At 44.0% G+C, this 27,333-nt stretch overlaps 1 protein-coding gene and 1 long non-coding RNA gene across 2 annotated transcripts; one reads left to right on the top strand and one right to left on the bottom strand.

The window, feature by feature from the left end:
- Positions 1–3,235: 3,235 nt before the first annotated feature.
- LOC136527141 (uncharacterized) lies at positions 3,236–4,135 on the bottom strand. The gene is made up of 3 exons (XR_010776690.1): positions 4,070–4,135; positions 3,821–3,963; positions 3,236–3,354 (listed from the first exon to the last, which is right to left on the bottom strand). It is a non-coding gene; the product is annotated as an uncharacterized lncRNA (long non-coding RNA).
- Positions 4,136–5,993: 1,858 nt separating this feature from the next.
- LOC136527720 (auxin-induced protein 5NG4-like) lies at positions 5,994–9,561 on the top strand. The gene is made up of 7 exons (XM_066520535.1): positions 5,994–6,298; positions 6,566–6,628; positions 6,721–6,837; positions 7,620–7,863; positions 8,298–8,456; positions 9,004–9,155; positions 9,285–9,561. Exons 1-7 carry the CDS (start codon positions 6,105–6,107, stop codon positions 9,436–9,438), a joined length of 1,083 nt encoding a protein of 360 aa, XP_066376632.1. The 5' UTR covers positions 5,994–6,104; the 3' UTR covers positions 9,439–9,561.
- Positions 9,562–27,333: the final 17,772 nt, after the last annotated feature.

The raw sequence follows: 27,333 nt of genomic DNA, 5'->3' as shown, positions 1-27,333 counted from the left end.
GTCGATACAATCCTGAGAAGATGGTACACCCATCCGATGGTGAAGCCTGGACATGGTTTGATGAGATTTATCCTGAGAAAGCTCTAGAGGCTCGTAATGTATGTGTTGCGCTGGCAACAGATGGGTTCAATCCTTACGGAATGGCGGCTGCCCTGTACACCTGTTGGCCCATGTTCGTTATCCCCCTCAATCTCCCCCCTGGCGTCCTCTTTCAACGACAGAACATATTCTTGTCGTTGATAATTCTAGAACACCAGGGGAATAATATGAGTGTGTACATGGAGCCTCTGATTGATGATTTGATCCGTGCTTGGGAGGAAGGGGTATGGACATACGATCGAGCTACAAAGACAAACTTCAAAATGCATGTTTGGTACCAGTACTCCCTGCATGACTTGCCGGCATATGGGATTTTCTGCTGCTGGTGTGTTCATAGGAGGTTCCCATGCCCAGTATGCAAGGCTTCTCTGATGTTCATTTGGTTGATGAAGGGTGGCAAGTATTCTTCGTTCGACAAACATCGACAATTCCTCCCTCCTGACCATCCATTCAGACTAGACATCAAGAACTTTACGAAAGATGTCATAGTTACAGACCCTGCACCATAGATGATGACATGAGCCGTGGTTTGTGCTCAATTAGACGCTCTTGAGGTCAATAAACAAGAAGGTGGTTTTGTGGGATATGGCGAGCAACATGCTTGGACTCAGAAGTTGTGCTTGTGGAACCTCCCCTATTTTGATGATCTTCTTCTTCCACATAACATTGATGTAATGCACACTGAAAAGAATATCGCTGAGGCAATTTTTGGTACAATCATGGACATTCCTGATAAGACAAAGGATAACGTTAAGGCTAGAATGGATCAAGTGAGGTTATGCGATAGACCAAAGCTGGACATGGCGCCTCCCAGAGTCGGCAAGTCGTGGAGAAAGCCTAAGGCCGATTTCGTCCTGATGAGGGCCCAAAGGAGGGAGGTACTAGAATGGTTCCAAACGTTAATGTTCCCTGATAGGTATGTAGTGAATCTGAAGAGGGGAGTGAACTTAGCTACTATGCGAGTCAACGGGCTCAAGAGTCACGATTACCACATATGGCTTGAGCGCCTACTTCCGGTGATGGTTCAAGGCTATGTCCCTGAGCATGTCTGGTAGGTGCTAGCGGAGTTGAGCAATTTCTTCCACCAGCTTTGTGCCAAGGAGTTATCTCATACCGTGGTTGCAGAAATGGAAAAAATGGCGCATGTGTTGCTCTGTAAGTTGGAGAAGATCTTTTCACCTGGCTTTTTCAATCCGATGCAGCATATGATTCTACACCTCCTGTATGAAGCACGAATGGGGGGCCCGTGCAAGGCCATTGGTGCTATTCGATTGAGAGATGTCAAAAGGTTCTTCGAACTAAATGTAAAAATAAATGCAAAATTGAAGCATCCATTGCAGAGGCATACATTCTAGAGGAGGTGTCAAACTTCACAACAAAATACTATGCCGACAACCTTCCTAGTGTTCATAATCCACCATCTCGTTACAATGCCGACGGAGATGAATCGAGCCTTAGCATTTTCCGAGGGCAACTCGGAAGTGCAAGTGGTGCGACCCACAAGACCTTGAAACATGAAGAATGGCGCATTATCATGCTGTATGTGTTGACCAACCTATCCGAGGTGGAGCCATACATGCTGTAAGTTCTCAACAAACTTGTTCTCAAGTAGTCGCTTTTCTGTGTCCAACTCCCATATTTCTTGTTGGTACAGGGAATTTCATCGTCAATTATGGCGCAAATCAAGGAAACCTACCCCACACGAAAGTGATACCCTTCTCAAAGAGGGTGCGGCAAATGGAAAGCCCGATTTCATTTCTTAGTTCAAGCAGAAGGTACAGTCCAATTTAGCTCATACTTAGTTTGATATTACAAGTTGCTCGTACTGCAAATAATAAAACGCACTACCCTGCTTGAACTTGCAGGGCCAAACCAAAGCGTTTATGAATGTCGAGTTGAGACAGGTTGTCGATGGTTGTGCCTATAAGGTCAGGTCATTTACCGGTTATGACGTCAATGAATATCGCTTTCACACAACAAGGCACGAGCAGAGTCGGCCCAATCAAAGAACCACAAATACCGGAGTTTTTACGCCAGGCTTTGATGGGGTCGAGTACTACGGAATAATTGAAGAAATATACGAACTAACTTTTCATGGTTGCAAACCTCTTAATCCAGTCATATTCAAATGTCATTGGTTTGATCCAGATGTCATGAGACGCACCCCTAATCTTGGGCTAGTCGAAATTCGACAATCATCCGTCTTACCAGGAGACGACGTCTATATTGTGGCTCAACAGGCCACGCAAGTTTATTATTTGTCATACCCATGCCAAACCGACAGCCGTCTTAAGGGTTGGGATGTTGTGTACAAGGTATCGCCACACGGTAAACTACCTGCACCAAACAATGAAGATTACAATATAGACCCCAACACATATGACGGAGAGTTCTTCCAAGAAGATGGGCTCGAAGGCAGTTTTGTGAGGAAGAAGATGGGCTCGAAGGGAGTTTTGTGATAGATTTAACCGAAGCGATCGGAATGGAAGTAGACAATGAAGGGGTTGCTGACGAGGACGCTGGAGACCACTGCATTGTTCCAGATAGAGGCTCTCCAGGTTCTTTCTCTTCCATTCATCATTCGTTGGTTCTTACGTACTTTAGCTTTGCATTGTAACATTGCAATGAAATATTTTAGGCCCAGGTGGAAGCAGAAAAGAAGCAACGGGAGGAGATGGAGGCAAGGGTGGAGCGGTTAGAGGCTGAGCGGCAGAGGATGGACGAAGAAAATCGGTTGAGGATGGACCAAATGTTCCAATACATGCGGACTTTTACATCGAGTATGGGTCAACCTTTGCCACCGCCACCGATGCTATTCCCTTCACCTCAGCCACCAACAACTACTCCTGTGAGTCACTTGACACCTTGATATCTCTCATAAAATATTTTACATACTTTTAGGAATGTGTTAAATAAGTTGTCCAAATTGTCAGCAAGCTCCTTTACTGCTTTAAATGAAAAAGTACTCAGGGATACATAAGAAATAAGATCATGTTCAAAATATAAATTTATTTTGACTGGAGCAAGTATTTTGCATCTCCCCTGCACTGGTCTGGGGCTCATGCCTGCTGGATTTGATGGCATGGTGCTACTGCCCCCTGGTAGACCGCTTCCGGTGGGACCTAATAGGGCTGACCTCATCCTGACTCGTTTAGCTGAAATCCTCTGTCTAACCCTTTCTACTTGCTCACATTCCTTCAAGAGCAAGGTCTCAACTTCCGCAAACTGCTTCAGCTTCAACTCCAATCTCTTTAACTGCAAATTGAGTGTTGCAATATCAATAAGCCATCCTCAGCAAACAACATACTAGAGTAAGTGTGAATAAGGGTCTATCAAAACAACTACCATGCTGGTACCAGAAAATTTAACCCTACTCTGACTTGGATCCAGCAAAAAAGCTCACTCATACTATATACTATCAAGCTAGGCTAGGAAACAAAACTTAGTTCCAGGAGTGCCAGACTGCTTTTCTAATTTAATTAAACAGGCAACTCAGATATCAAGGGACCCGAAAGTCTTAGCCGACTTCTAGAACCTAATACCAGTTTTCATCTAACGATAAGTCAGATGTGAAGGGACTCAAACAAGTCCAGCGCCAATCCTGCAACAATAAATGGTCCAGTTCAGTAGAAATCTACCACCCCTAAATCAAAGGCTTGACTCAGTCACAACAAATGGAGACAACTGTGCATGCAAATCAGATGGCGAAACCCATACTAACCTGATGATTTATTACAGTAGCAGCTAGCCTTTGAACTTCACGTTCCTCTTGATCGGCAAAGAGCTTAGACTTCATTGCTGCTGCTGACAGACCAAACATGGCAGCATGTTTCACATTTTCTGGAGAAACGGATGGTGAAGCACCTGTTTGGAAAATTAATGATTCTTTTAACATTCATGTCTAGAGTGAACTAATCAGGATTTTGCTAGCAACATGGACTGTAGCAGGTATTAAATACAAAGCAGATACCATTATGGTTCCGAAATTTTGGATTTGTACCATTGCCCATACCATCAGCATGCATGCCTTCTGAACAGTTTAGGAGAGATTCCTAGCTCACATGGTAATCTTTCTTCCCTGGCTTTCTTACTGCTTTCTCATAACAGTTTAAGAGGAAGGATTCCAGAGAGCTTAGGTAAGCTTAAAACCCTGCAAGCACTTGTCAGGCACCGTTGCACCTGCACTTTATAACATCTCCTCTCTTACTTTTCTTGGACTTGAGGCCAACCAACTTGTTGGTACGCTTCCCACCAGTATCGGCAACACCCTTACAAGCATCACAGAATTGATATTGGAAGGGAGCAGGTTTGAAGGTCCAATTCCAGCTTCACTGGCCAATGCCACAAATTTGCAATATCTAGATCTCCATAGCAATCCATTCACAGGTGTTATTCCTTCACTGGGATCCCTGACCTTGTTGAGTGGCAGCAGCACGTAGCCTGCTGTGTGCTTAACACCATGTTGCAACTGGCAGCAGCACGTAGATATGTGGATGCTTGCTAATTCCCTTATTTTTAACATGCAAGTAGCCTGCTGTGTGCATAGCACGAATTTAAGTGTTGCATTAGTGTTGAATGTTGTGATTACAATTACAGTATATATGCTGTATATGCACACCTTTCGATACTGAAATTCACTTTGCAATATGAAGTCTAACACTGTTAAAAAGGAAGCTAACACTGTTTCGAATACTTCTCTTTTGTGCAGAATCAATCGGCGGCATCAAATAATCAGTCTCAAGACCCGGATTTGTCGCAGAGGTTCCAAGGGCCTACGCAGTGATTGCATTTGCATTCTGTCTTATTGTGACTTAGTTGTGACTTGTGATGATGGTTTATTGTAAATTGTGATGATGATTTATTGTGATTTGTGATGATGGTTTATTGTGACTTGTGATGATGGTTTATTGTGAATTATGATGATGGTTTATTATACATGTGACATATAATTATGCCTGTGATGATGTTTTATTGTGAATTGTTATGGTTTTTTGTGAATTGAGAGGGGTCCGTTATATGTGACAGATTAGTAATAAAGGGAGGGGCCTTGGTCGCTTTGCCGAGTATAACACTCGGCAAAGAGAGGAGTTGCCGAGTGTCAAGGCAAAACACTCAGCGAAGAGACCATTTTCTGTCATTTTGGGAACCTTCTTTGCCGAGTGTTTTCTCTTTGACGAGTGTATTCAATGGACACTCAGCAAAGTGACCATAAAATCTGACCGTTGCTCGCTTGTTTGCCGAGTGTTTTAGGCGTGGCACTCGGCAAAGTGTCTAAACTTTGCCGAGTGTTAGGGCGTGGCACTCGGTAAAGTTTGTGAACTTTGCCGAGTGTTTTCGTCCTGACACTTGGTAAACTTGAGAAACTTTGCCGAGTGTTTTCGTCCTGACACTCGGCAAACTTGAGAAACTTTGCCGAGTGTTTTCATCCCGACACTCGGCAAACTTGAGAAACTTTGCCGAGTGTTTTCGGCCTGACACTCGGCAAACTTGAGAAACTTTGCCGAGTGTTTTTTCGTCGTGCACTCGGCAAAATTGACGTCACCGTTCCATCCCGTCAAAATTTTTTTGCTGAGAGTTTATTTTTGCCACTCGGCAAACTACTGTTTGCCGACAAATCAATGTTGTGTGCTGTATGAGTGTAACACTCGGCAAAGCGTTTGCTGAGTATTTTTGGGCCTTTGCCGAGTGCCCCTGGCACTCGGCAAATCTACTGTATCCCGTAGTGATAAATCCCGCGTAAACGAACTGAGACAGCACTCTGTGCCAAACCAGAGGCGCTTAAATTGCCACGTGTTCAACGACCTGGCAGGTTTTGTCGTACCGGCAACAGAAACAGAGACATGCGTTGACAGCGCCATCTAACCTGCTGGCTGCCTTCAGTCCACACAACAACAATCATTATCGAAGGGCACTGCTTCAGCTTCATTATTGCACAGATTCATTATCCTCTGCCCTGCTCTTCCGATACTACAACTGTAGCGAGATTAGTCTGAAAGAAGAGATCCATGGCGATGGAGGAGGGTGCCATGCCGAAGGCAAAGCTGGTAGCGGCGGTGCTGGTGCTGGAGATGCTCATAGCGGGCTTCCACGTCGTGTCTAGGGCGGCGCTCGACATGGGCGTCAGCAAGATGGCGTTCCTCGTCTACAGGAATGGCTCTGCCCTGCTTGTGATTGCTCCTGTTGCCTACTTCCTCGAAAAGTGAGTATATGTAAACTTACTCTACACAGGTTATTGGTGATCTCCTAGTGCTCTAGAGAGTTACCACTAGAGAAGTTCATTTCAAAAGTGCTACTGAAATTTTGACTTTGTTGTTTTTGGACTCCCCGAACCCAAATTTTAGGAGCATGCATGCTACTCCTTTTTAGGAGTATTTTGGTATTCTTAGGTGTTTAACACTCGAATCTAAGTTTTGCAAAATTTTGGGTATTATTATCTCAGTCCAAAAAAAAACTTACCTCTTTACAGGAAAGATAGGCCACCCCTCACGTTACGTTTGATGATTGACTTCTTCATGTTGGCTGCAGTTGGGTAAGGTGTACAATAATTGTATTCATATTGATCATTTTGAGATAATTGTGTACAAGTTAGAGAGTTTTTAACTACTCCTATAATCCGTGCAGGGTTACATTCACACAGGGGCTTTATATTCTTGGTTTGTACTACTTGTCACCAACTTATGTCTCTGTCATCCAAAACTCTGTCCCTGCAATCACATTTGTGATGGCTGCTGTTTTGAGGTAAATAGCAAATGTGATGATTTATTTATTGTGTAATTTGTGTTTACAATTAATGAAAAATACGTTATCTAAAGCAAACTTTGATGGCCATGGAATTAAAACCAGCAATTGTATATAGAATTTCCATGGTGTTGGGCCAAGGAGGCATAACAGTTGATGAACTAAAAACAAATACTTAGTAATGGTATGAAGATCCATATGTATTTTCTTATAGTCTACTCCCTCTGTCCCTAAATACCTGTCGTTTTCGCTTTCATAGAAACAACTTTGACTAAATATATATTAAAAAATATTAATATTTATGGTACATAATTAGTATCATTGGAAAGATCTTTGAATCTAGTTTTTTTAATAAATTTGTTTGGAGATGCAAATATTGCACGTATTTTCTACAAATCGAGTCAAACTTGTGGCACGCACACCAACGGCGACAGTTATTTAGGGATGGAGGGAGTAGAACCAAATCTACTTGTTGCCTGAGCTAGCTAGATCTGAAATCCCAAATCAGCGAAATTTGACCAGCTTAGCTATGTTTTTCCAGACGTTCTCTAATAATGTACCTTTCTATGCAACTAATATTAGAATGATCATACTTGTTATGGTCGCTATTATTGGAGATGATGATGATCAGAGTCTACCAAATTAAAATATAGATGTTTCTAATTATTGTGTGAATTTTTAGAACTTATCTTTTTTTCTAGAGCATCTCATGAAAATTAATGTAGACGCTCCGTCGGAGGCCTCAAGTTAGTAACATTAAGATTTGTTGTCTTCCTACCCAGAATTGAACAGGTAAATATTAAAAGCAGACATGGGCTGGCAAAAATAGCAGGCACGGTGATTACCATAGCAGGGGCAACCATCATAACCCTCTACAAAGGGATGCCATTAACGACAACACATTCAGAGGGTACCCACAAACTGAAAGACATTAAAGTTATCCTGAGTCCAAGATTTACCTGGATCGCAGGATGTCTCGTCATGTTTGTGAATTGTCTTTGTTTGTCTGCATGGATGGTTCTGCAGGTTTGTTACTACTATTTCGCCTTCTAATTAACTTCTTTTAGTGTTTGCCTATGTATTGGCATATTCATTTGTATTTTATGACGTTTACATTATCATTTCTACCAAATAATACAGATATCTAACGAATGAGACTGGGTAACTGAAAACTTAACACAAAGGAAAACTGTTAGCAATGTACTATAGCCATTTCCCCACTATTACATAGAGATGAAAAAATGTTGTTTCTAGTGATTTACATAAATGTAAGTGTCAATTTTAAATTGAGGTCCACGGCATGATTCCTGGCTTTTGTTATATGGGACGTGCTTGAATTTTTGTTGTTTTTGTACAATTTTTTCTTCCAAAATCTGTTTCAAATTTCAAGTTCTCAACAACAAATTTCTAGCCTACATAATTTGTATTCAGGACTCTTGTAACTTATTAACTTTTAACAGGTCCCAGTTTTGAAGAAATACCCAGCTAAGTTGTCATCTTTCACTATCACTTTGGCATTGGGGTTTATCCAACTCGTCGTTGTAGCACCATTTTTTGAGAGCAACATTGAAAGGTGGAAGATCCACTCTGGAGGCGAGCTTTTGACCATCTTATATGCTGTAATTATCTTTTCTAATAAGTTGATTATATTGTGCATTTCTAATTATATCTTATTCAAGATCTTGTTAAGATCTTATTATCTAAATCAAAGTCATATCTTGTCGCTTTGTGCCAATACTTTTTAAAAGTGAAGTCTATATTGGTATTTAGCTTAAGGGCTCCGGTCAATAAAATTTATACATTGAGTTTATAAAAGTAAACAAGAACTGGAGAGGGCTTTATGAAGATTTTGTCATGCTAGCTTTATTGGAAATATGTTTCTGAAATTGGACTTATGTTTATTGGGCTAAGAACATAAATTAACTTTAATATAGTTGTTTATTTATGTTGTTGATATCTCAATCGACGACATGGAATTTCAGAAAGGCAAACATGGAAAGAAGCTTATATATATATATATATATATATATATATATATATATATATATATATATATATATATATATATATATCTGTGTGTGTGTGTGTGTGTTTCTTGGGGATAATGAAGACCTTATATATGCGAGTGAATGTACAATGATGTCTTGATTATACTAATGAATGTAGGGTATTGTGGTACTTGGTATTGCCTGGTATATTATGATTTGGTGCATAAATAAGGGAGGGCCTCACTTCGTTTCTGTCTTCCAACCATTGCAAACTGTCATGGTTGCTATCATGGCTTCTATTTTCCTTGGTGACAGACTCTACATTGGAGGGTAAGAAATACACACCATCAAAGTTGTGAGTTATGACAATAATATGTGGCATGAAGCAGCAACAACAAATTGGTGTTTACTCACCAAATCTTCTGACAAAATTTATCTGTTTTCCCTAATCATTTACAGAGTTATAGGTGCGGTGGTCATAGTTGCGGGTCTCTATTGTGTATTATGGGCAAAAAGCAAGGAGACCAAAAGCAACAGTGACCTGCTTTCTGAAAGAAGCTTGGCACAGAATCTCCTTCATGAAGAAAGTTACATTATGATCGAAGATCTATAAGAATTTTTCTGCTACAAACTATGGTTGTATAGCAGGACGTATATGTGTGCGTTTATAGAGGTAATACTTGTATGTATGAGTGTTTATGCTGTGATTTGAAAATAAAATTGGAATGTTCAGTTTTGTTCTTACGAAGTTACTGTAATGTACAGTGGTTAGTGGATACTGTAAGTGGTAAGTGGATAGTACTGTACTACGCATCTCTGCAGATAACTGATCGCCCATCTCTGGAGCCTGCAGGAGATAAGCGGGGTCCACGAAAAGCATGCAGCTGCCCACAGAGACACACCGTGACGCTGACGTCCATGGGATTTGGGGGGGGGGGGGGGGGGGGGGGGGGGGGGGGGGTATTGGTGCCTGCTGCCTGCTGCCCTGCACTGCACTACTGCAGTGAGAAAACAGGGAGCGCCACCCTGCGTCCCAAAACTGAGGGCCCTGAATCCCTGATCGCTTGCTGTTGCTGTCATCAGATAGAGAAAAGCCTCACCCTTTTATTTACTACAGTACTAGAATATATGTATATATTTCCTGCTTTCCATGAACGCTCGCTCAGCTTGTCATGCCGCTCACGTTTATTCACTTGTTGGCTAGTACGTGGAATCACACGAGGACGAGGTGTGAGGTGATCAGGTCAGGCATGGGAGCAGAGATGGAGCCTTCGTCACTCACCTGATCGCGCCCAACGGCACACATCTCGAGACTTTGGCCGTCAACCAGGCCATCCAGGTCACCTGAAATCCTTCAGCCGTTCGATTCTGTGATCGACGCTCCAGATTCGCTCGGCCAATCGCTACAGCGCCGAGCCCCCTCCACGGAAACATCGCCGTCTCTCCCCTCCTCGTCCCAGATCGCAAAAAAAAGAAGCCTCCCTTCGTCTCCCTCTCTCAATCTCTCCCAAGGCCGCGGCCCTTCCTCACGCGAAACGCGCCTCCGCCGCCTCCACCTCGTCGTCCCTCCCTCTCTCCCTATCGATCTCGGCGGCGGCCGGCCGACTGGGCCGCCAGGTCTCACCCTCCCCATCCCCTTTCTCCGCTTCGCTTTTCCTCGTTGTCGCGTCTTCGTGCGCTCCGTCTGTCCTCGTCGTTCGCCTCGCCGCCGGGCCTCTTCCTTCTTCCATTTAGTTTGTGTGGTAGGCTGCGGTCGTCTTCGCCTTCCTTGCCGTCTACGATTCCTTTTACTGTTGCTGGCCGATCCTTTCTTGGCTGCCGTGGTTTCGTCCTTCTCCATCCGTTGCTTGCTTTCTCGTTTCTATGGTTCCGTTTTGCCCTGCGCCTTCGTCCTCTCTTGAGTCCCCGCCGGTTCTTCGCGGTGCTCCTGCCTCTCCGCGTCTATTTTGGCCTCCTACGGTTCGTCGCTACAGGGCGCGCCGCCTCCGCCCGCCGTGTTTCCCTGCGTTTTTGCTGGGCTTGCCCTTGTCTTGTTCGACGCTTTGTTTGCCTGATTCTTTGTGTTCCCTTTTTTTGCTTACACATTTTCCCCTTTGTGCTCCACATGTGACGCCATGTTCACTGCTTTGTTGATGTTTGCCTTGATTGACAGGTTCGGTGCCATCGGTTCAACGGCGCAGAGCGGTTATGTAGGTAATTTCTTGTGGCGCCGGCGTCATCCCGGAATGTCCCTCGGCGTCAGGGTTCAGTTTCTTACTCCATGTTGATGCCTTTGCTTGCAGCGTGTATGGCCACAGGTGTGCCGTCCGCTGCGGTCGTCTGCCTATCACCGGCACGCCTCATATCTGTTCCGCGTCTGTTGTACGGGTAATCGTAGTTCCCTGCTCTTTACAAGAGACACGCTTAGCTATGGGTTTTGGTCTGTTTGTGCGCGGCTGCACATGTTGCGTGCATGCCCTGTGTGCTCACCTATGCTTGCCCTTTGCGCAAGGCCACAGGTGCTTCCCATTTGTTAAGGTGGTATCGTTAATTTGGTGGCCTTCAGCGTTGTTTTCGATCCATAGGTTCTGCTTCCGTTCGTCTGTATGCTAATGTCGTTCGATGTAGTTGTGTATTTGCTGGCGCCTTAGTGTGTATATCCACACCATCTGTTCTCATGTGTTTGTTCCCCTTTTGCTAGCAGTTCTCTTTCGTTACCCCTTGTCTGTCAGAATATCGGCTTAGTGCTCTTCCTCCAGGTGGTACCGGTACTGCTACTCATGTGAGGTTCATTTTGTTCATTCATTCTGATGCTCATAGAGTCAAAGAAATGTGTGCTGCTGCTGCCATGAATGCACATGTATCTTGATGTGTGCTTCAGACGTCTGTTCATATCATCTGCCTGTCGTGTGTTGATCAGCCTTACTCCAAACCAATGTTTGCGGAATGTTATCAGCTGGTTTCTCTTTACGTTGTGTCACTGCCTTCTGATTTGTGAATTGATTGTATGAGCTAGATGTATACTATATGATTTGCATTTCATGGACCTGATTTTGAGCAACATGTGTAGTAGCTTTATTTAGGTTTCATTGCTTGACTGTAGTAGAGTTACAACTTCGAAATAGAAGATTGACACTATTAGACTGTGGAACTGAATTGTAATCTACCTATTTGAAGTCATGGCCATCACATTATTTGGCTGTGTAGCCGGGTACCACCATGGAGAAGGTGCGTCAGGCAAGTCAGTTGCATGCCACCTTTTCTGGGTCTGGGTGCTCCTTCCTGCTGCTTCTTGCAGGGGCACATGCGGGCATCTTCAGCCACCTATCACGTGGGGAGAGCAGGAGTAGCACACGGCCTGACTTGAGGAAGAAGATCCAAGGAGTATGTCATTCCCTGAATCTAAATTAATTGGTGCTCCTTTCCTAACAATTTCTGCACCTTAGTATCCTTTCTGATCGACCTATGATCAAAAACACTATTACACTACCTTATTTTTTTCCTCCACTGAATTGCTGCAGTTAATCCTTTAGCTTAACCTGGAGGCATGATGTAAAACAATCTTGATTCGCATAGTTCAGCCATTGATTTATTATATATAGCAACATACATATTCATAATAGTTGCAGAGCTATTGATTATGCATGTTAATGTGTAACATGCCAACGGGTCATCTCAAATTAAGATGGGGAAAAAGTAGGATAACTGCAGTTGGGGGATTTCAGGTGATAAATTTTTGTATAGGCAATCGAGAATGTTGCATCGCTTGTAGTTTTAGTCAGGTATGCTGTTTTCTTTTGAATTCACAGTGATCAGCATGAATCTACACACTCCCTCCATTTATTGTAGTAGACAATAAGAAATAATCTAATAGTTCTTTGTTGCCGTATAGTTTTGTTTTTTTTCAAGGGAATGCCTAAATGACTTTTAAGGGCATATCTTTTGTCATATTGTGTTACTATGCACTTTCTTTTGGCAGAGAAACAATCTGCACTGCTAGGTTCCATTAATTTTCATTCCTAGACTCATATAATTTGGTCAAGGTGTTTACTGATGTTCTATTTAAACAACTGATTAGTACATGAGGTCAAGTTTGCTGTAGGTCAATGTCATAAAGGACAAATGACAAGAAGTTGGAGATCCAAGCACCACAACATCAACTTTTTGTTTTATTATACATAAGATGGCACAGAAATGAGATGTCGTTCCTGTCAAAGTCTCAGGATCCCTTATGACGATTCTTTCAGTTTTTTTGATGGCTCGGTATGTTTCCAAAATCCTGTGTTTACATCCTGTTTCACCACCATATATGTACGCTCTTTTTTCGATATGTTACCGGTTTCAATTTTCCTTTGCGGAACTTTCAGGTGTACATGTGTACACCTATATCCTTTACTGGGTCTGCCCTTGTATCCAAGATAGGATGACGACGAGGATAGTGTACTCCAAGGAGTTTCTCCTATCATTTGGTGAGTTGGAACATTCCAAGAAGGTGCCCCCTGACTTTGATACACCGCTTCTTAGGTCATTTCGCCTTGTTTTCTATTGCTTAGGCCTTTTCCCAGCAGCCAGTGGGATTTCTGTTTGACGATCTTTGTCTTTCAGTTTTTGTGCATGACATATCTACATTAAACTCCTAATATTGCTTCCATGCAAAGATTAAACATGTTTTTTACTTGTGCCCTAACTAGCTGATTTGCTGGCGCGCGTGATGGCACGCGTAATGGACTAGTGGGTTTCATTTCGCCCCAAAACCACGTCCGGCCCCCGTGGCCCGCCCACCGATTCCATCCCCTCCTTCTCCGGCGCCGGTCCCTGCTGCTGCTGTGCCTATAAATTCACAGCCTCCCCCTTTCCTTCTTGCAACCCATCATGCACAGTCTGCTTTCTGTTCCTAACTAGTATTTCGTTCCCTCCGAGCTTCAATTCATGAACAAAAAGATCAGCATGTCGTCGATGGTGAGCCGTGCGTCCCTCGACCAGAAGCTTGCCCTCGCCAAGCGCTGCTCCCGAGGTACGTGTTACTGTACATTATTGAAGGCCGAAAACAGCAACCAGAGGGGGTAACCAGCCGCGGTGGCTAACATCTGGGGACATCGACAAGCGCAAGTGTACATGAGAGTGACCGTGTTGACCGAGTCAAGACGGCGGTCGAGCAAGTCGAGCAGAGGCTCTGGAAGACTTGGCGCCCGGGCAGTCAAAGACGGCGGTGACACGCGTCGAGTGGCGGGGGACGCGTATGGAGTACGCTACTCGCGGCAGTTTGGTGGGTTGAGCCTCAAAACCATAGGGTGGCGGTTTCGCGGGTTTGGCCTCAAAACCTGGGCGGAGGTTCCAAGGAGGAACGAATGACATGTGGCGGCATCGAGGAGTTCACGTAGAGGCGAAGCTATCTCATGAAGGGAGCAGTGGCCGTCGGATGAAGATTATCTCGGGTTGGACCATAACGCCCTCAGGTTAAGTGGTTCGACTCAAAATATCTAGGGGCGTGTTTGGGATTGTGTAATAGCCATGATATATAAAGATAAGGGAGCCCCAATCTCCCTCACCTCTTGCCATTTCATTTCATCTCCTTAGATTTTCCCCCTCTCTAGGTTCTTCTCAAGAGGTCCACTAATGAACTAGTGCCCCGGTGTAATTGAACCTGTGATTTTGGTTGGGAATGGAGGCCCTAACCTCCTCGTGTCCTCCAGGATTTGATTTTGTGAGGTGTTTTTGTGAATCGTGTTTGCATTCTCCGTGTTCTTGTTTTTTCCCCTTTCTACCTTGGCTCGATTCATCATTTTGAGAGCGTTTTGACTCGTTCTTTTTATCTGAGATGGATTAGGATGTGAATTGATCCCTTTCACCGAAGGATTTCATCAATTCCTCATGAGTTTATAGATTGGGGCGAATTAAGTTCTAGGGTTGAAAAACTAGGGTTCATTGCAATTTCTTGATTTCCCATTGATTGGCTTTGTCTTGGGCGTTAATCTTCTAGGAGTAGCCTACCAACTCTGTGGTAATCCTCTATGCAAAGTTTCAAGTCATTCCGAGTTGATTTCATCGAGTTTTGGGTGTTGAATCGATTTTTCCCGAGAACTGCTCGAAAATAGCAGACGCGTCTGGTATGAATGTCAGACGTGTCCATTAGGACAAACTTTTGAATTTGGAGCTGAAATCTGGTGGAGACCTACCTCAAGGTGTCTAGAAGCTGTGGTTAAAATTTCATAATTTTTAGACACCATTTGTTAGGGTTTTCGATTTTTCTCTCAAAGTCGCTCTGTCCTATTCAGCATGCCGAACATATCTGGTATTCATACCAGACATGTCCGGTATTTGCTTATTGTGCTCAGTTCAACAGGTTTTCTGAGGTCTTGCTTACTGGACATGTCCAGTGCAGTTCCCGGATAGGTCCGGTGTGAGTTGCTAGTGTGCTATTTCTTCCATGGTTTGTTCGTTTGAGCTCCTATTCATTTTTCGTCTGTTTGCATTGGCTTTGTGGTGTCCCGCTGTGTTCCTAGGGAGCATCCACCCAATCATTTGGGTCATGGGCATCATGATGTGTTGGTTTGCGTGTTTGGCGATGAGTTTGGGACAGTGGTCGAAAAGTTTTGAAAGAAATTTATGGCTCCCATTCACCCTCCCCTGGTTGCCGTTTTCGGTCCTTCAATTCATATTGGAGTTGGTTAAGGATCATTCTACCTTAACCGGTCCATGATCCATGAAAGCAACACAGAGCGCGGTTCCAACAAACCGCCGCACTTCGATGGAACAAACTACCCTTACTAGAAGATCCACATGTCTGTGCATCTTCAGGGCATTGATTGGCGAGTTTGGGAGATTTGTGAGGATCCTAACTATGAGGTGCTTGCTGCTCATGTCGGTCATGAGTAGATTGACCAGCGCAACGCAAATAGCAAGGCTTGTAGTGTTCTCTTTTTGAGTCTTTCCCTTTGAGTTTGAGAGAGTCTCTGATTGTACTATTGCTCGAGAGATCTGGGTGAGGCTTTAGAGCTATCACGAGGGAACCATATAGGTCAAAACCAGACTCTTTGAGACGTACAAGTGTGAGCATGAGAACTCTCAGTTGGATGGACAGACTATCGTTTCTATGTTTTCTCGTTTCTGGTCGATTGTGAACAAGATGCGAGCAAACAAGCCGTAGCTGCCTTATGATGATCATGAAAGGGCTCTCAAGTTACTATATGCCCTAGATCGAAAGGTTTGGGATGTGAAGGTGTCTGCTATCATTGAGTCCGCTAACTACGACACTCTCACTGTGGACGAACTTTTCAGCAAGCTCAAGTCCACTGAGATTGATTACCAGACCCAAGCCAAAATCAAGAATCCCTCTACACCGATTATGGCTTTGGTCTCAAGTAATGGTTCAAGTTCTTTAGCTAACCCTTCACAGATCTCCTTTGCCTTGTCTTCTTTGGTGTATGTTATAGAGGAGCAGGTGGAGGCACTTGGGGACGATGAGCTGGCACTGGTCATCAACCGGTTCTCACGGTTTCACAACAACCGCATGAACCGCTGGCATGGTGGTGGTCCAAAGGAGTGTTGCTATGGCTATGGAGACCCCAACCACTTCATCGCTCACTGCCCTAAGAAGAACAAGCACTCATCCAGCAAGTATGACACTAGCAAGCGCAAGGACAAGCATGAGTACTCCTCTGGCAAGAACAAGTTGAAGGGAGGATTCGACAAGGAGGCGCTCAAGCAGAAGTACCTCAAGAAGGCCAAGGTCTAGCAGCGTGCCTTCCTTGCCTCCCTCAGCGACCTCGATAATGACTCTGATGACAGCCACTCTTCTTCTCCATCAAGCGATGATGAGTCCGAGAGGAAGTGCGAGGACAAGCTGACCGAACTTTGTTTCTTCACCAATTCTACCCGCAGAGGTTTCTGCACCATGGCTATTGATTCCGAGGTGAAGGCTAGCAAGGACGAGGTTCCCATCGATGACAACACTTCTGAGGCAACCCCTTTCGTCGACAATCTTGTTGCTGAGCTTGATATCATGAACGACACCTTGATAAGCCAAGATAAGGTACTAAAGCGTGCTGCCCGTGAGAGGAAAGAATTTAAGGACAAGCTAAAAATTACGCTGAAGGAGCTTGAGGAAGCTAAGAAACACGCTATAGCAGTTTTTACGAGGTTGAGTGCGATGACTGCGCTATTCACATGTCTAACCTTGCTTCCTTGCAATCTAAGTATGCTTCTTTGCTTGATGAGAATGATGAGTTGAAGTCTAGGTCTAGCTTGTTGGGTGCATGCAAGTTTTGCTCGGGCTTGCAATCTGAGTTGGTAGAGAAGGTTGCTAGGAACTCTTTGCTTGACAAGGCCAGTTTAGATATCACTATGGCTAAGTGTGCATGTTGTGAGAGCTTGGTGCTAGAGCTTGAGTCCTACAGACATAACAAGATGAGAACCGAGGAAGACAACACATACCTTCGGTCTATCTTGAGCTAGGTGTCCTGCAATGAGCCACATTTGGGCATGATGATGAGCCAGTTTAGGTGGGGAACTGGTGCATTGGGTGTAGGCTTTGCTTTAGATGAGAAGAGTGAAAATATCTATGGCAAGGTTGGTGAGTATAGTAGTTTGAACCCAAGTGAGAAACCTTCCACTACTCCCATGTTGATCAAAACCACTCCACCTAAGCCCACTGAGCCCACTATCAAAGATGGAGTGTTTGAAGAACCTCCAAAAGCCCCACCTCAGAAACAAGTCTAGGTTCCAAAACCTAACCATCCCAAGAACCCACTTGATACTCTACCAAAACTCTCTAAGGATCCCCTTGCTATAGCTAAACAACCACCAAGAGTTAACCATACCCACAAGTGAGTGAGCCAACAACCACCCAAGAGAGAGGTGAGGTATCACTGTGACTACTGTCATAGGGATGGTCACCTTGCTGAGTTCTGCTTTAGGAGGAAGAGAGATGAGCGGCGAGAGTACGAGTTAAACAACAGGAACATGTACCACCCGCCCCATGGCGTACATGTACTGCCTGTTCAGAGGCACAGTGCGAGGCCTAGAGGTGCAATGCCTCAAGGTGCTAGGCCTCAGGTTGTGAGACCACATAGTGGTCATGCCCGGCGTGGTTCAGGTCATGATCAATATGACTTTGGACCTCGCGATAGTGGCTTTAAGTCCTATAGCTCTAGCGGACCATGTTTTTCCACACATGGTAAACGCTTCCCTCAAATGGGACATGGTATGTTTGATGTTTTTCCTAATAATTTTCTAGGGCAAATGAGCCAACACCTGTATCCTTCACAATTTACTAACCTCAGTGTTGCACCATTTGCTCATCCCACGCCTTTCTATTGATGCAAGTTGGAGGCCAGGAGAACACATGGCTTGTTGATTCCGGCTGTTTGCGCCACATGACTGGGAATTCAAAATGGCTCTCCAGCCTTGACCCGTGCAATGTAAGGAGTACATCACATTCAGGGACAATAGCAGAGGTAAGGTGCTTTCTCGTGGGACTATTTGGGTCAACAAGAGTTTTGTTCTGAAGGGTGTTGCTTTGGTTTTGAATTTGCATTTCAATCTGCTTTTAGTTTTGCACTCCTTCAGGACGGCTTTGAAGTGCGCTTTAAGACCGGCTTGTCTCGAGTTCTTGATTCTTAGGGAAATCTTATTTGCCAAATTATCCCTTTTGGTCGTGTCTTTTGAGATGAATTTTCTCACTCCTTTGGCTCTTCTTGATGTTTGGTGGCTGGATCCTCCTCTAAGCTTTAGAAGTGGCTTAGGAGATTGGGTTACTTGAGCTTTGACTTACCAGCTAGGTTGAGCTCACTTGATCTAATCCGAGGATTGCTCAAGTTAAAATTTGAGAAGGATTTGGTCTGCCACTCTTGTCACCACGGGAAGATGGTTGCCGCTTCTCACCCACCTGTGAATCAAGTCATGACCAAGGAACACGGTGAAAGTGCATCTAGCCCTTTAGTGGGGTTTGGATGATTGAATGACAACGTGATTAAAGAACTAACCCATTTGCTAAGTGTGGACAGGTAATAGGTTATCTCACAGGTACTTAATGAAAGCCAACATGATGTGTTGTTGTATAAACAATCTAGTTCAAGCACAAGACAACAATGCAAATGGAATTCATGCAAATGCTTGTTTATGGTGGGATTTCCATGTACTATGTGAAAAGCAAGCTCGTGAGTATTAGTTAATGAGACATGAGGGATTGCATATGGAATGGTCTCATATTTGAAGCTTGCTAAATTGAAATGAAAAAGATAACAATACATATGAATGGATGATTCAACACAAGATGTGACTTAATGGCTTGAGATGGTGAAGATAGCAAGGAAAGGCTTCGAGGTACTAAGCAAGGGCGAAGGGCAAGCGACGGCTTGGCGGCCAAAGAACCTAGCTAGGGTGAAGAAGAAAGTACTTGCATTTAGTTGAGGTACTAATCAAGCTAAGATGGTCATATTGATGTGAAGGATCAAATCTATATTGGACAAGTTGATTAAAGTGACTTGATGCATTTGGAGTTATTCATATTTGATGAATGGAATCAAGTCACGTGCTCAAGATGGCTATGCTCAAGTGACAAGATCAATATTGACATGTTGGCACCCTCACTTGATGAAGATTGAAAGACACGGCATCAATTTAAAGAAGATCAACTCAAAAGGTTTAATTTCATTTTTCTTTTGATCTTGAGTTAATAGGTATGCCACACTATTAAGAGGGATGCAAGTTTAGGTGGTCTAAGGAAGATAGAGTGCTCAAGCATAATAATAAAATCAAAAGAGAGACACTCTAGAACTTCACGAGCACAAAGAATAATTTTCTGTGACTGTCGGTGTCGGAAGTCCCGACGTAAGCCAGAACTCCCGACAGTCGGAAGTCATGACTCTTGCCGGAAGTGCTGACTCCCAGTCACAGCCTGCACGGTGACTGTGGACGTCGAAAGTCCCGACGTGAGTCGGAACTCCCGACAGTCGGAAGTCCCAACCCAAGCCGAGAGTCCTGGCATCGATGGTTCTACTGACCTGTTGACTATGCACGTCGGAAGTCCCGACGTTCGTCGGAAGTTCCAACGTTGGCTGTCTCGGGTGGACTTTGACCTCGCATGAATAGTGTTTTCTTCATACGTCGGAAGTCTCGAGATCTGCGTCGGAACTCCCGACGTAGATCTGAACGGTTAGATTTTGCCTTGGAGTATATATACCCCTCTCCTCCTTTCTAACCATTGCCCACTCATTTCATTGCAACGAACACTCGGCCAAAACAGCCCCCAAGCATTCTAGGCTCGCCACTCTTCTCTCCTTTGCCTCCAACTTCAATTCCTAAAGGGTTTGAGTGATTGGAGAATGGATTGAGTGAGAAAAACACTTTGAGCAAGCTTGAGCACTTGATTTCTTCGTCAAGCCGGTTTGATTTGCATTTGTTACTCTTGGGGATTTTCCCCTAGCCGGCGAGGCGTCGCCCAAGAGCTTCCATCTTGTGGAAGAGCCTTGGGAAGTTTGTATTACCCTTGTTTTCTATTGAAGAAACTCAAGTGACCTTTGTGGTATCCTTGAGTGAGGCAAGGAGGTGGAAGAGACTCTGACCAAAGTGGTCACCTCAACAACGAGGACGTAGGAGCTCCTTTGTGGGGCTGCCGAACCTCGGGATAAATTCTTGTCTCCCGCGTGCTTGTTGTTGTTGTGATTTGCTCGAAATTACTTGTATTTGGTTGTCTCCCTCTCTCTAGCTATTTCTTAGGGTTTGGGACTCGATCTACGGAGTGGTGGCTTATCAACGTCAAGAGAGTGACCCAACACCTTACCTTACCACTAGGAAGTGGGTTTGTAAGTCATCGGCATCACAAAGTTCATTTTAGCACTTGTAGTTTATTTCCCGTAGGGGTCAGAAGTGCTGACAGTTTGCGTTGGAAGTTCTGACCCAAACTATCAGGACTTCTGACACATCGGAAGTTCTGACCCAAACGTCGGGACTTCTGACAGGTCGGAAGTTCTGACCCAAACTGTCGGGACTTCCGACATTAAATGACTAGTGCATTTTGATTCAACTCTTTGGTTGCCGCAGTTTGGCTCCCTAAGTTTATCTAGTATCTTTTATACACTTTGTGGCTAACTTGTGAGGGGTTGTATTACTCTGATTTGGAGTTTCCATTTTGGAAACTCCTATTACTAATCGTTTCCACTTTTAAAGGTCTTGATTTTTCAGAAACGCCTATTCACCCCCCCCCCCCCTCTAGGTGACATCCTAGATCCTTTCAATTGGTATCAGAGCGAGGTTCTCACCTAAAGCTTCACCGCCGTGAGAAAAGGATGTCGACGCCTATCGAGTTGGAGCCGATGCTTCTCCAAAATGATGGTTCAAACTTTCTACCTTGGTCAATTCATGTACTCAATGCTTTTAGAAATATTAGTCCTCTTGTTGAGCATATTGTGTTTGCAAGCATACCTCTTTCTATAGTTGATTGGAGCAACTACAAAAATTTGTCAAAAGAGGAAGAGATATGCGTGCAACTCAATGCTCAAGCTATTAATATTATTTTGAGTACATTGAGTGTAGACGTTCAAGATGAGGCAATCTTCAATGGACAACCACCTCTGGAGAGTGCTCATCTCATTTGGACTAGACTTTTTGATTTATATGGAAAATCCAAATGTGATGATGCATTTGAGATCGAGTCAATGGAAAGTATGTCCATCGTGTCTTCATGCAGCAAAGAAGCCTCACAAGACCTCAAGAGTGCCGAGCCAGAGCAAGAAGTGCAAGCAGCGCATGACTTGCTGTCTGCCTGCATGTACCGGACGTGTCCGGTATGCCTACCGGACGTGTCCGGTATGGTCGAGGCAGCAGACCAGCAAGCAGCTGTTTGCAATGATGCTCAAGCTCGGTGGCGGCCAAGTGATGAGTCAACCTCAGTATCTCATGATACTCATCACTTGTGTCTCATGGCCAAGAAAAGCAAGAAGAAGGCTAGCAAGAAAGATCAAGCCAAGGAGATAGCATGAGTAGATGATCAAGAAGAGAGTGATATTGAAATTGAAGATAGCTACACTCTTGATCATCTAAGCAACAAAGACAAGCTCATTCTCATGAAGCTAGTTGAGAAGAATGATGAGCTAGAGGAAGAGAATGAGAAACAAGAGCAATCACTTCAAAATCAAGAAAAGTTTCTCATCTCCAAATTGCAAGAGCTAAAGGCCATAAATGAGAGGTATGAAAAATTATCAATTGAGCATGCTTTAGTTACTAACTTCTCTTCTAGTGTTTCACAACTAGAGAAGGAAAAATTTGAGCTCAAGGCAAAATTAGATGAACTCTCAAGCAAATATAATGTGCTACAAGCAAACTATGTTCATCTCAAGTGCTCTCATGAAGAATTAGTAGAATCAAGCATCATGCTTGAGGTGGCTCATGAGGTTGTGATTACAACGGTAAAATCATCTCAACCTCCCACTCACACACTCACTTGTACACAATCTCAATTGAATATTTCTTGTGCTAATGAGTGTGCTTCTCAAGCAAGCCAATCTTCGATTGAGCAAAAATTTATAGAAAATGTAGAGCTTAAGGAAGAAGTGGAAAGGCTAAGAAATGATGTGATTCGATTGAAGGGTAAGGAGAGAGCACAACCTTCGCAAGATAACCGTGTTAACATGGTGAAGAAGCTTGAGAAGGGTTCAAACCTTGCTTCCTCCAAATCCCAACAAAAGAATCACATTTCAAGCAAGGCCAACACAACCAAGAGCAAGAAACATGGAAAAAGACTATGCTATGGTTGTGGAGTGAATGGACATGAGATTACCATGTGTCCACACAAGAGTTGGGCCGACAAGTGTGAAGTGGCCGATCAAACGGCCTCAAACAAGTTGGCCAACCAAAGAAAAAGTGATGGACAAAGCACTTATCTCATGTGCAAGAAGTTGGGGCATCCAACCAAGAAATGCCCAATGTACAAAGAGGCAAGAAAGGAAGCCCAAGTTGCAACAAGAAGATGCTATGGATGCAATGAGATGGGCCACAAGGTTGATGGATGTCCATACAAGCAAAACAAGCATAGAGCAAACAAAGGTCGCATATGCTATGCTTGTGGAAGAAAGGGGCATCTAAGCTATGATTGCCCAAATGGTAACATCCCTAAGCCGAACACATTTATTTATGATAATATGCTTAGGAAGACCACAAATGGAATTAGCACAAGCAAGGTGATGTGTTCACCACAAACTAGTACTAAGGCCATTTGTGTGCCTAAGCACTTGTTGACTAACCCAAAAGGATCCAACAAGAGTTGGGTACCAAAATGTGCTTAGGTTAATAATGTAGGTACTTGGTAGTGAGATGAAAGCTTCGGGGTGGTTGAGCAAGTAAATTGAAAATATTCACTCAATCTATCAATCAATTCTTATCATAATCTCATATATGGTTGACCCGATGATAAATCAATGACCATATCATTTACTTCATCTCTACCATTGGTAACAAGTACCTAAAGACCTTATAGGATAGCCACTTTGTGTTTAGTGCTCAATGGCTCACAAATAAGCATATTTGTGAAATAATTGGAAGTGACTAATTAGTTTTATTTAATCATTATCATATTTGCCATGTGATGCTTTTAATGGCTCTCTAGTAGAGCAATGCATTTGTTCAGATGCAGACATACAAGAAGTACTAGAGCTAAAACGAAGAATCACAAGCAGCGCTTCAATTATTTCTGTCCTGTGCCTACTAGCCATGTCCGGTATGGCCAGGGCAGAAAGGAAAAGTATTTATGTTCTTCACATGCCGGACGTGTCTGGTATGTCTACCAGACGTGTCTGGTATGGCAAGAACCAAAGCACTAATTGGGATGCAATTGAGGTTTGATCCATATGATTTCATATATCCTTAATTTGCTCAGAAGCTTGTGATCTATCAAACCTAAGTGGGTTGTGAGTATGTCTCAACGAAATTTAAATATGGCAAATTACTTTGTGTTGGTCAAAATAGAAAATTGACTCCTAAATTCTTAAAAGAATAAAGTGCTTGTTGAAAGTCATTCAAATTACTTGTTAAGATGCCATACGAGTAGATACATGCTTGTCCGAAGGGATGCATCTTATTTAGGAAAGAATATGCGGAAGAAAAGTACTGTGTGAAGTGCGAATCGTCTAGGTTCCTGGAGGTAGACTCTGGTCATGGTCAGAAGAGGCAGCTCGCAATCCCCGTGAAGATCCTACGGTACCTTCCTTTCATACCGAGGATCCAACGGCTTTACATGACTGAGGAATCCACGAAACAGATGACATGGCACAAAAACGGACGTCGATACAATCCTGAGAAGATGGTACACCCATCCGATGGTGAAGCCTGGACATGGTTTGATGAGATTTATCCTGAGAAAGCTCTAGAGGCTCGTAATGTATGTGTTGCGCTGGCAACAGATGGGTTCAATCCTTACGGAATGGCGGCTGCCCTGTACACCTGTTGGCCCATGTTCGTTATCCCCCTCAATCTCCCCCCTGGCGTCCTCTTTCAACGACAGAACATATTCTTGTCGTTGATAATTCTAGAACACCAGGGGAATAATATGAGTGTGTACATGGAGCCTCTGATTGATGATTTGATCCGTGCTTGGGAGGAAGGGGTATGGACATACGATCGAGCTACAAAGACAAACTTCAAAATGCATGTTTGGTACCAGTACTCCCTGCATGACTTGCCGGCATATGGGATTTTCTGCTGCTGGTGTGTTCATAGGAGGTTCCCATGCCCAGTATGCAAGGCTTCTCTGATGTTCATTTGGTTGATGAAGGGTGGCAAGTATTCTTCGTTCGACAAACATCGACAATTCCTCCCTCCTGACCATCCATTCAGACTAGACATCAAGAACTTTACGAAAGATGTCATAGTTACAGACCCTGCACCATAGATGATGACATGAGCCGTGGTTTGTGCTCAATTAGACGCTCTTGAGGTCAATAAACAAGAAGGTGGTTTTGTGGGATATGGCGAGCAACATGCTTGGACTCAGAAGTTGTGCTTGTGGAACCTCCCCTATTTTGATGATCTTCTTCTTCCACATAACATTGATGTAATGCACACTGAAAAGAATATCGCTGAGGCAATTTTTGGTACAATCATGGACATTCCTGATAAGACAAAGGATAACGTTAAGGCTAGAATGGATCAAGTGAGGTTATGCGATAGACCAAAGCTGGACATGGCGCCTCCCAGAGTCGGCAAGTCGTGGAGAAAGCCTAAGGCCGATTTCGTCCTGATGAGGGCCCAAAGGAGGGAGGTACTAGAATGGTTCCAAACGTTAATGTTCCCTGATAGGTATGTAGTGAATCTGAAGAGGGGAGTGAACTTAGCTACTATGCGAGTCAACGGGCTCAAGAGTCACGATTACCACATATGGCTTGAGCGCCTACTTCCGGTGATGGTTCAAGGCTATGTCCCTGAGCATGTCTGGTAGGTGCTAGCGGAGTTGAGCAATTTCTTCCACCAGCTTTGTGCCAAGGAGTTATCTCATACCGTGGTTGCAGAAATGGAAAAAATGGCGCATGTGTTGCTCTGTAAGTTGGAGAAGATCTTTTCACCTGGCTTTTTCAATCCGATGCAGCATATGATTCTACACCTCCTGTATGAAGCACGAATGGGGGGCCCGTGCAAGGCCATTGGTGCTATTCGATTGAGAGATGTCAAAAGGTTCTTCGAACTAAATGTAAAAATAAATGCAAAATTGAAGCATCCATTGCAGAGGCATACATTCTAGAGGAGGTGTCAAACTTCACAACAAAATACTATGCCGACAACCTTCCTAGTGTTCATAATCCACCATCTCGTTACAATGCCGACGGAGATGAATCGAGCCTTAGCATTTTCCGAGGGCAACTCGGAAGTGCAAGTGGTGCGACCCACAAGACCTTGAAACATGAAGAATGGCGCATTATCATGCTGTATGTGTTGACCAACCTATCCGAGGTGGAGCCATACATGCTGTAAGTTCTCAACAAACTTGTTCTCAAGTAGTCGCTTTTCTGTGTCCAACTCCCATATTTCTTGTTGGTACAGGGAATTTCATCGTCAATTATGGCGCAAATCAAGGAAACCTACCCCACACGAAAGTGATACCCTTCTCAAAGAGGGTGCGGCAAATGGAAAGCCCGATTTCATTTCTTAGTTCAAGCAGAAGGTACAGTCCAATTTAGCTCATACTTAGTTTGATATTACAAGTTGCTCGTACTGCAAATAATAAAACGCACTACCCTGCTTGAACTTGCAGGGCCAAACCAAAGCGTTTATGAATGTCGAGTTGAGACAGGTTGTCGATGGTTGTGCCTATAAGGTCAGGTCATTTACCGGTTATGACGTCAATGAATATCGCTTTCACACAACAAGGCACGAGCAGAGTCGGCCCAATCAAAGAACCACAAATACCGGAGTTTTTACGCCAGGCTTTGATGGGGTCGAGTACTACGGAATAATTGAAGAAATATACGAACTAACTTTTCATGGTTGCAAACCTCTTAATCCAGTCATATTCAAATGTCATTGGTTTGATCCAGATGTCATGAGACGCACCCCTAATCTTGGGCTAGTCGAAATTCGACAATCATCCGTCTTACCAGGAGACGACGTCTATATTGTGGCTCAACAGGCCACGCAAGTTTATTATTTGTCATACCCATGCCAAACCGACAGCCGTCTTAAGGGTTGGGATGTTGTGTACAAGGTATCGCCACACGGTAAACTACCTGCACCAAACAATGAAGATTACAATATAGACCCCAACACATATGACGGAGAGTTCTTCCAAGAAGATGGGCTCGAAGGCAGTTTTGTGAGGAAGAAGATGGGCTCGAAGGGAGTTTTGTGATAGATTTAACCGAAGCGATCGGAATGGAAGTAGACAATGAAGGGGTTGCTGACGAGGACGCTGGAGACCACTGCATTGTTCCAGATAGAGGCTCTCCAGGTTCTTTCTCTTCCATTCATCATTCGTTGGTTCTTACGTACTTTAGCTTTGCATTGTAACATTGCAATGAAATATTTTAGGCCCAGGTGGAAGCAGAAAAGAAGCAACGGGAGGAGATGGAGGCAAGGGTGGAGCGGTTAGAGGCTGAGCGGCAGAGGATGGACGAAGAAAATCGGTTGAGGATGGACCAAATGTTCCAATACATGCGGACTTTTACATCGAGTATGGGTCAACCTTTGCCACCGCCACCGATGCTATTCCCTTCACCTCAGCCACCAACAACTACTCCTGTGAGTCACTTGACACCTTGATATCTCTCATAAAATATTTTACATACTTTTAGGAATGTGTTAAATAAGTTGTCCAAATTGTCAGCAAGCTCCTTTACTGCTTTAAATGAAAAAGTACTCAGGGATACATAAGAAATAAGATCATGTTCAAAATATAAATTTATTTTGACTGGAGCAAGTATTTTGCATCTCCCCTGCACTGGTCTGGGGCTCATGCCTGCTGGATTTGATGGCATGGTGCTACTGCCCCCTGGTAGACCGCTTCCGGTGGGACCTAATAGGGCTGACCTCATCCTGACTCGTTTAG

This window comes from Miscanthus floridulus, chromosome 19 (assembly GCF_019320115.1).
Source record: "Miscanthus floridulus cultivar M001 chromosome 19, ASM1932011v1, whole genome shotgun sequence".
NCBI classification, from domain to species: Eukaryota; Viridiplantae; Streptophyta; class Magnoliopsida; order Poales; family Poaceae; genus Miscanthus; species Miscanthus floridulus.
The sequence above is the reverse complement of the archived record's forward strand: the minus strand, read 5'-3'. Positions and strand labels throughout refer to the sequence as shown.

Excerpts from the sequence above, each read along its gene's own strand:
- LOC136527720 (XM_066520535.1), top strand. The coding sequence starts at position 6,105 with ATGGCGATGGAGGAGGGTGCCATGCCGAAGGCAAAGCTGGTAGCGGCG. Across the intron at positions 7,864-8,297 it reads CTGCATGGATGGTTCTGCAG|GTCCCAGTTTTGAAGAAATA; the intron begins GTTTGTTACTAC and ends AACTTTTAACAG. Across the intron at positions 8,457-9,003 it reads TTTTGACCATCTTATATGCT|GGTATTGTGGTACTTGGTAT; the intron begins GTAATTATCTTT and ends TAATGAATGTAG.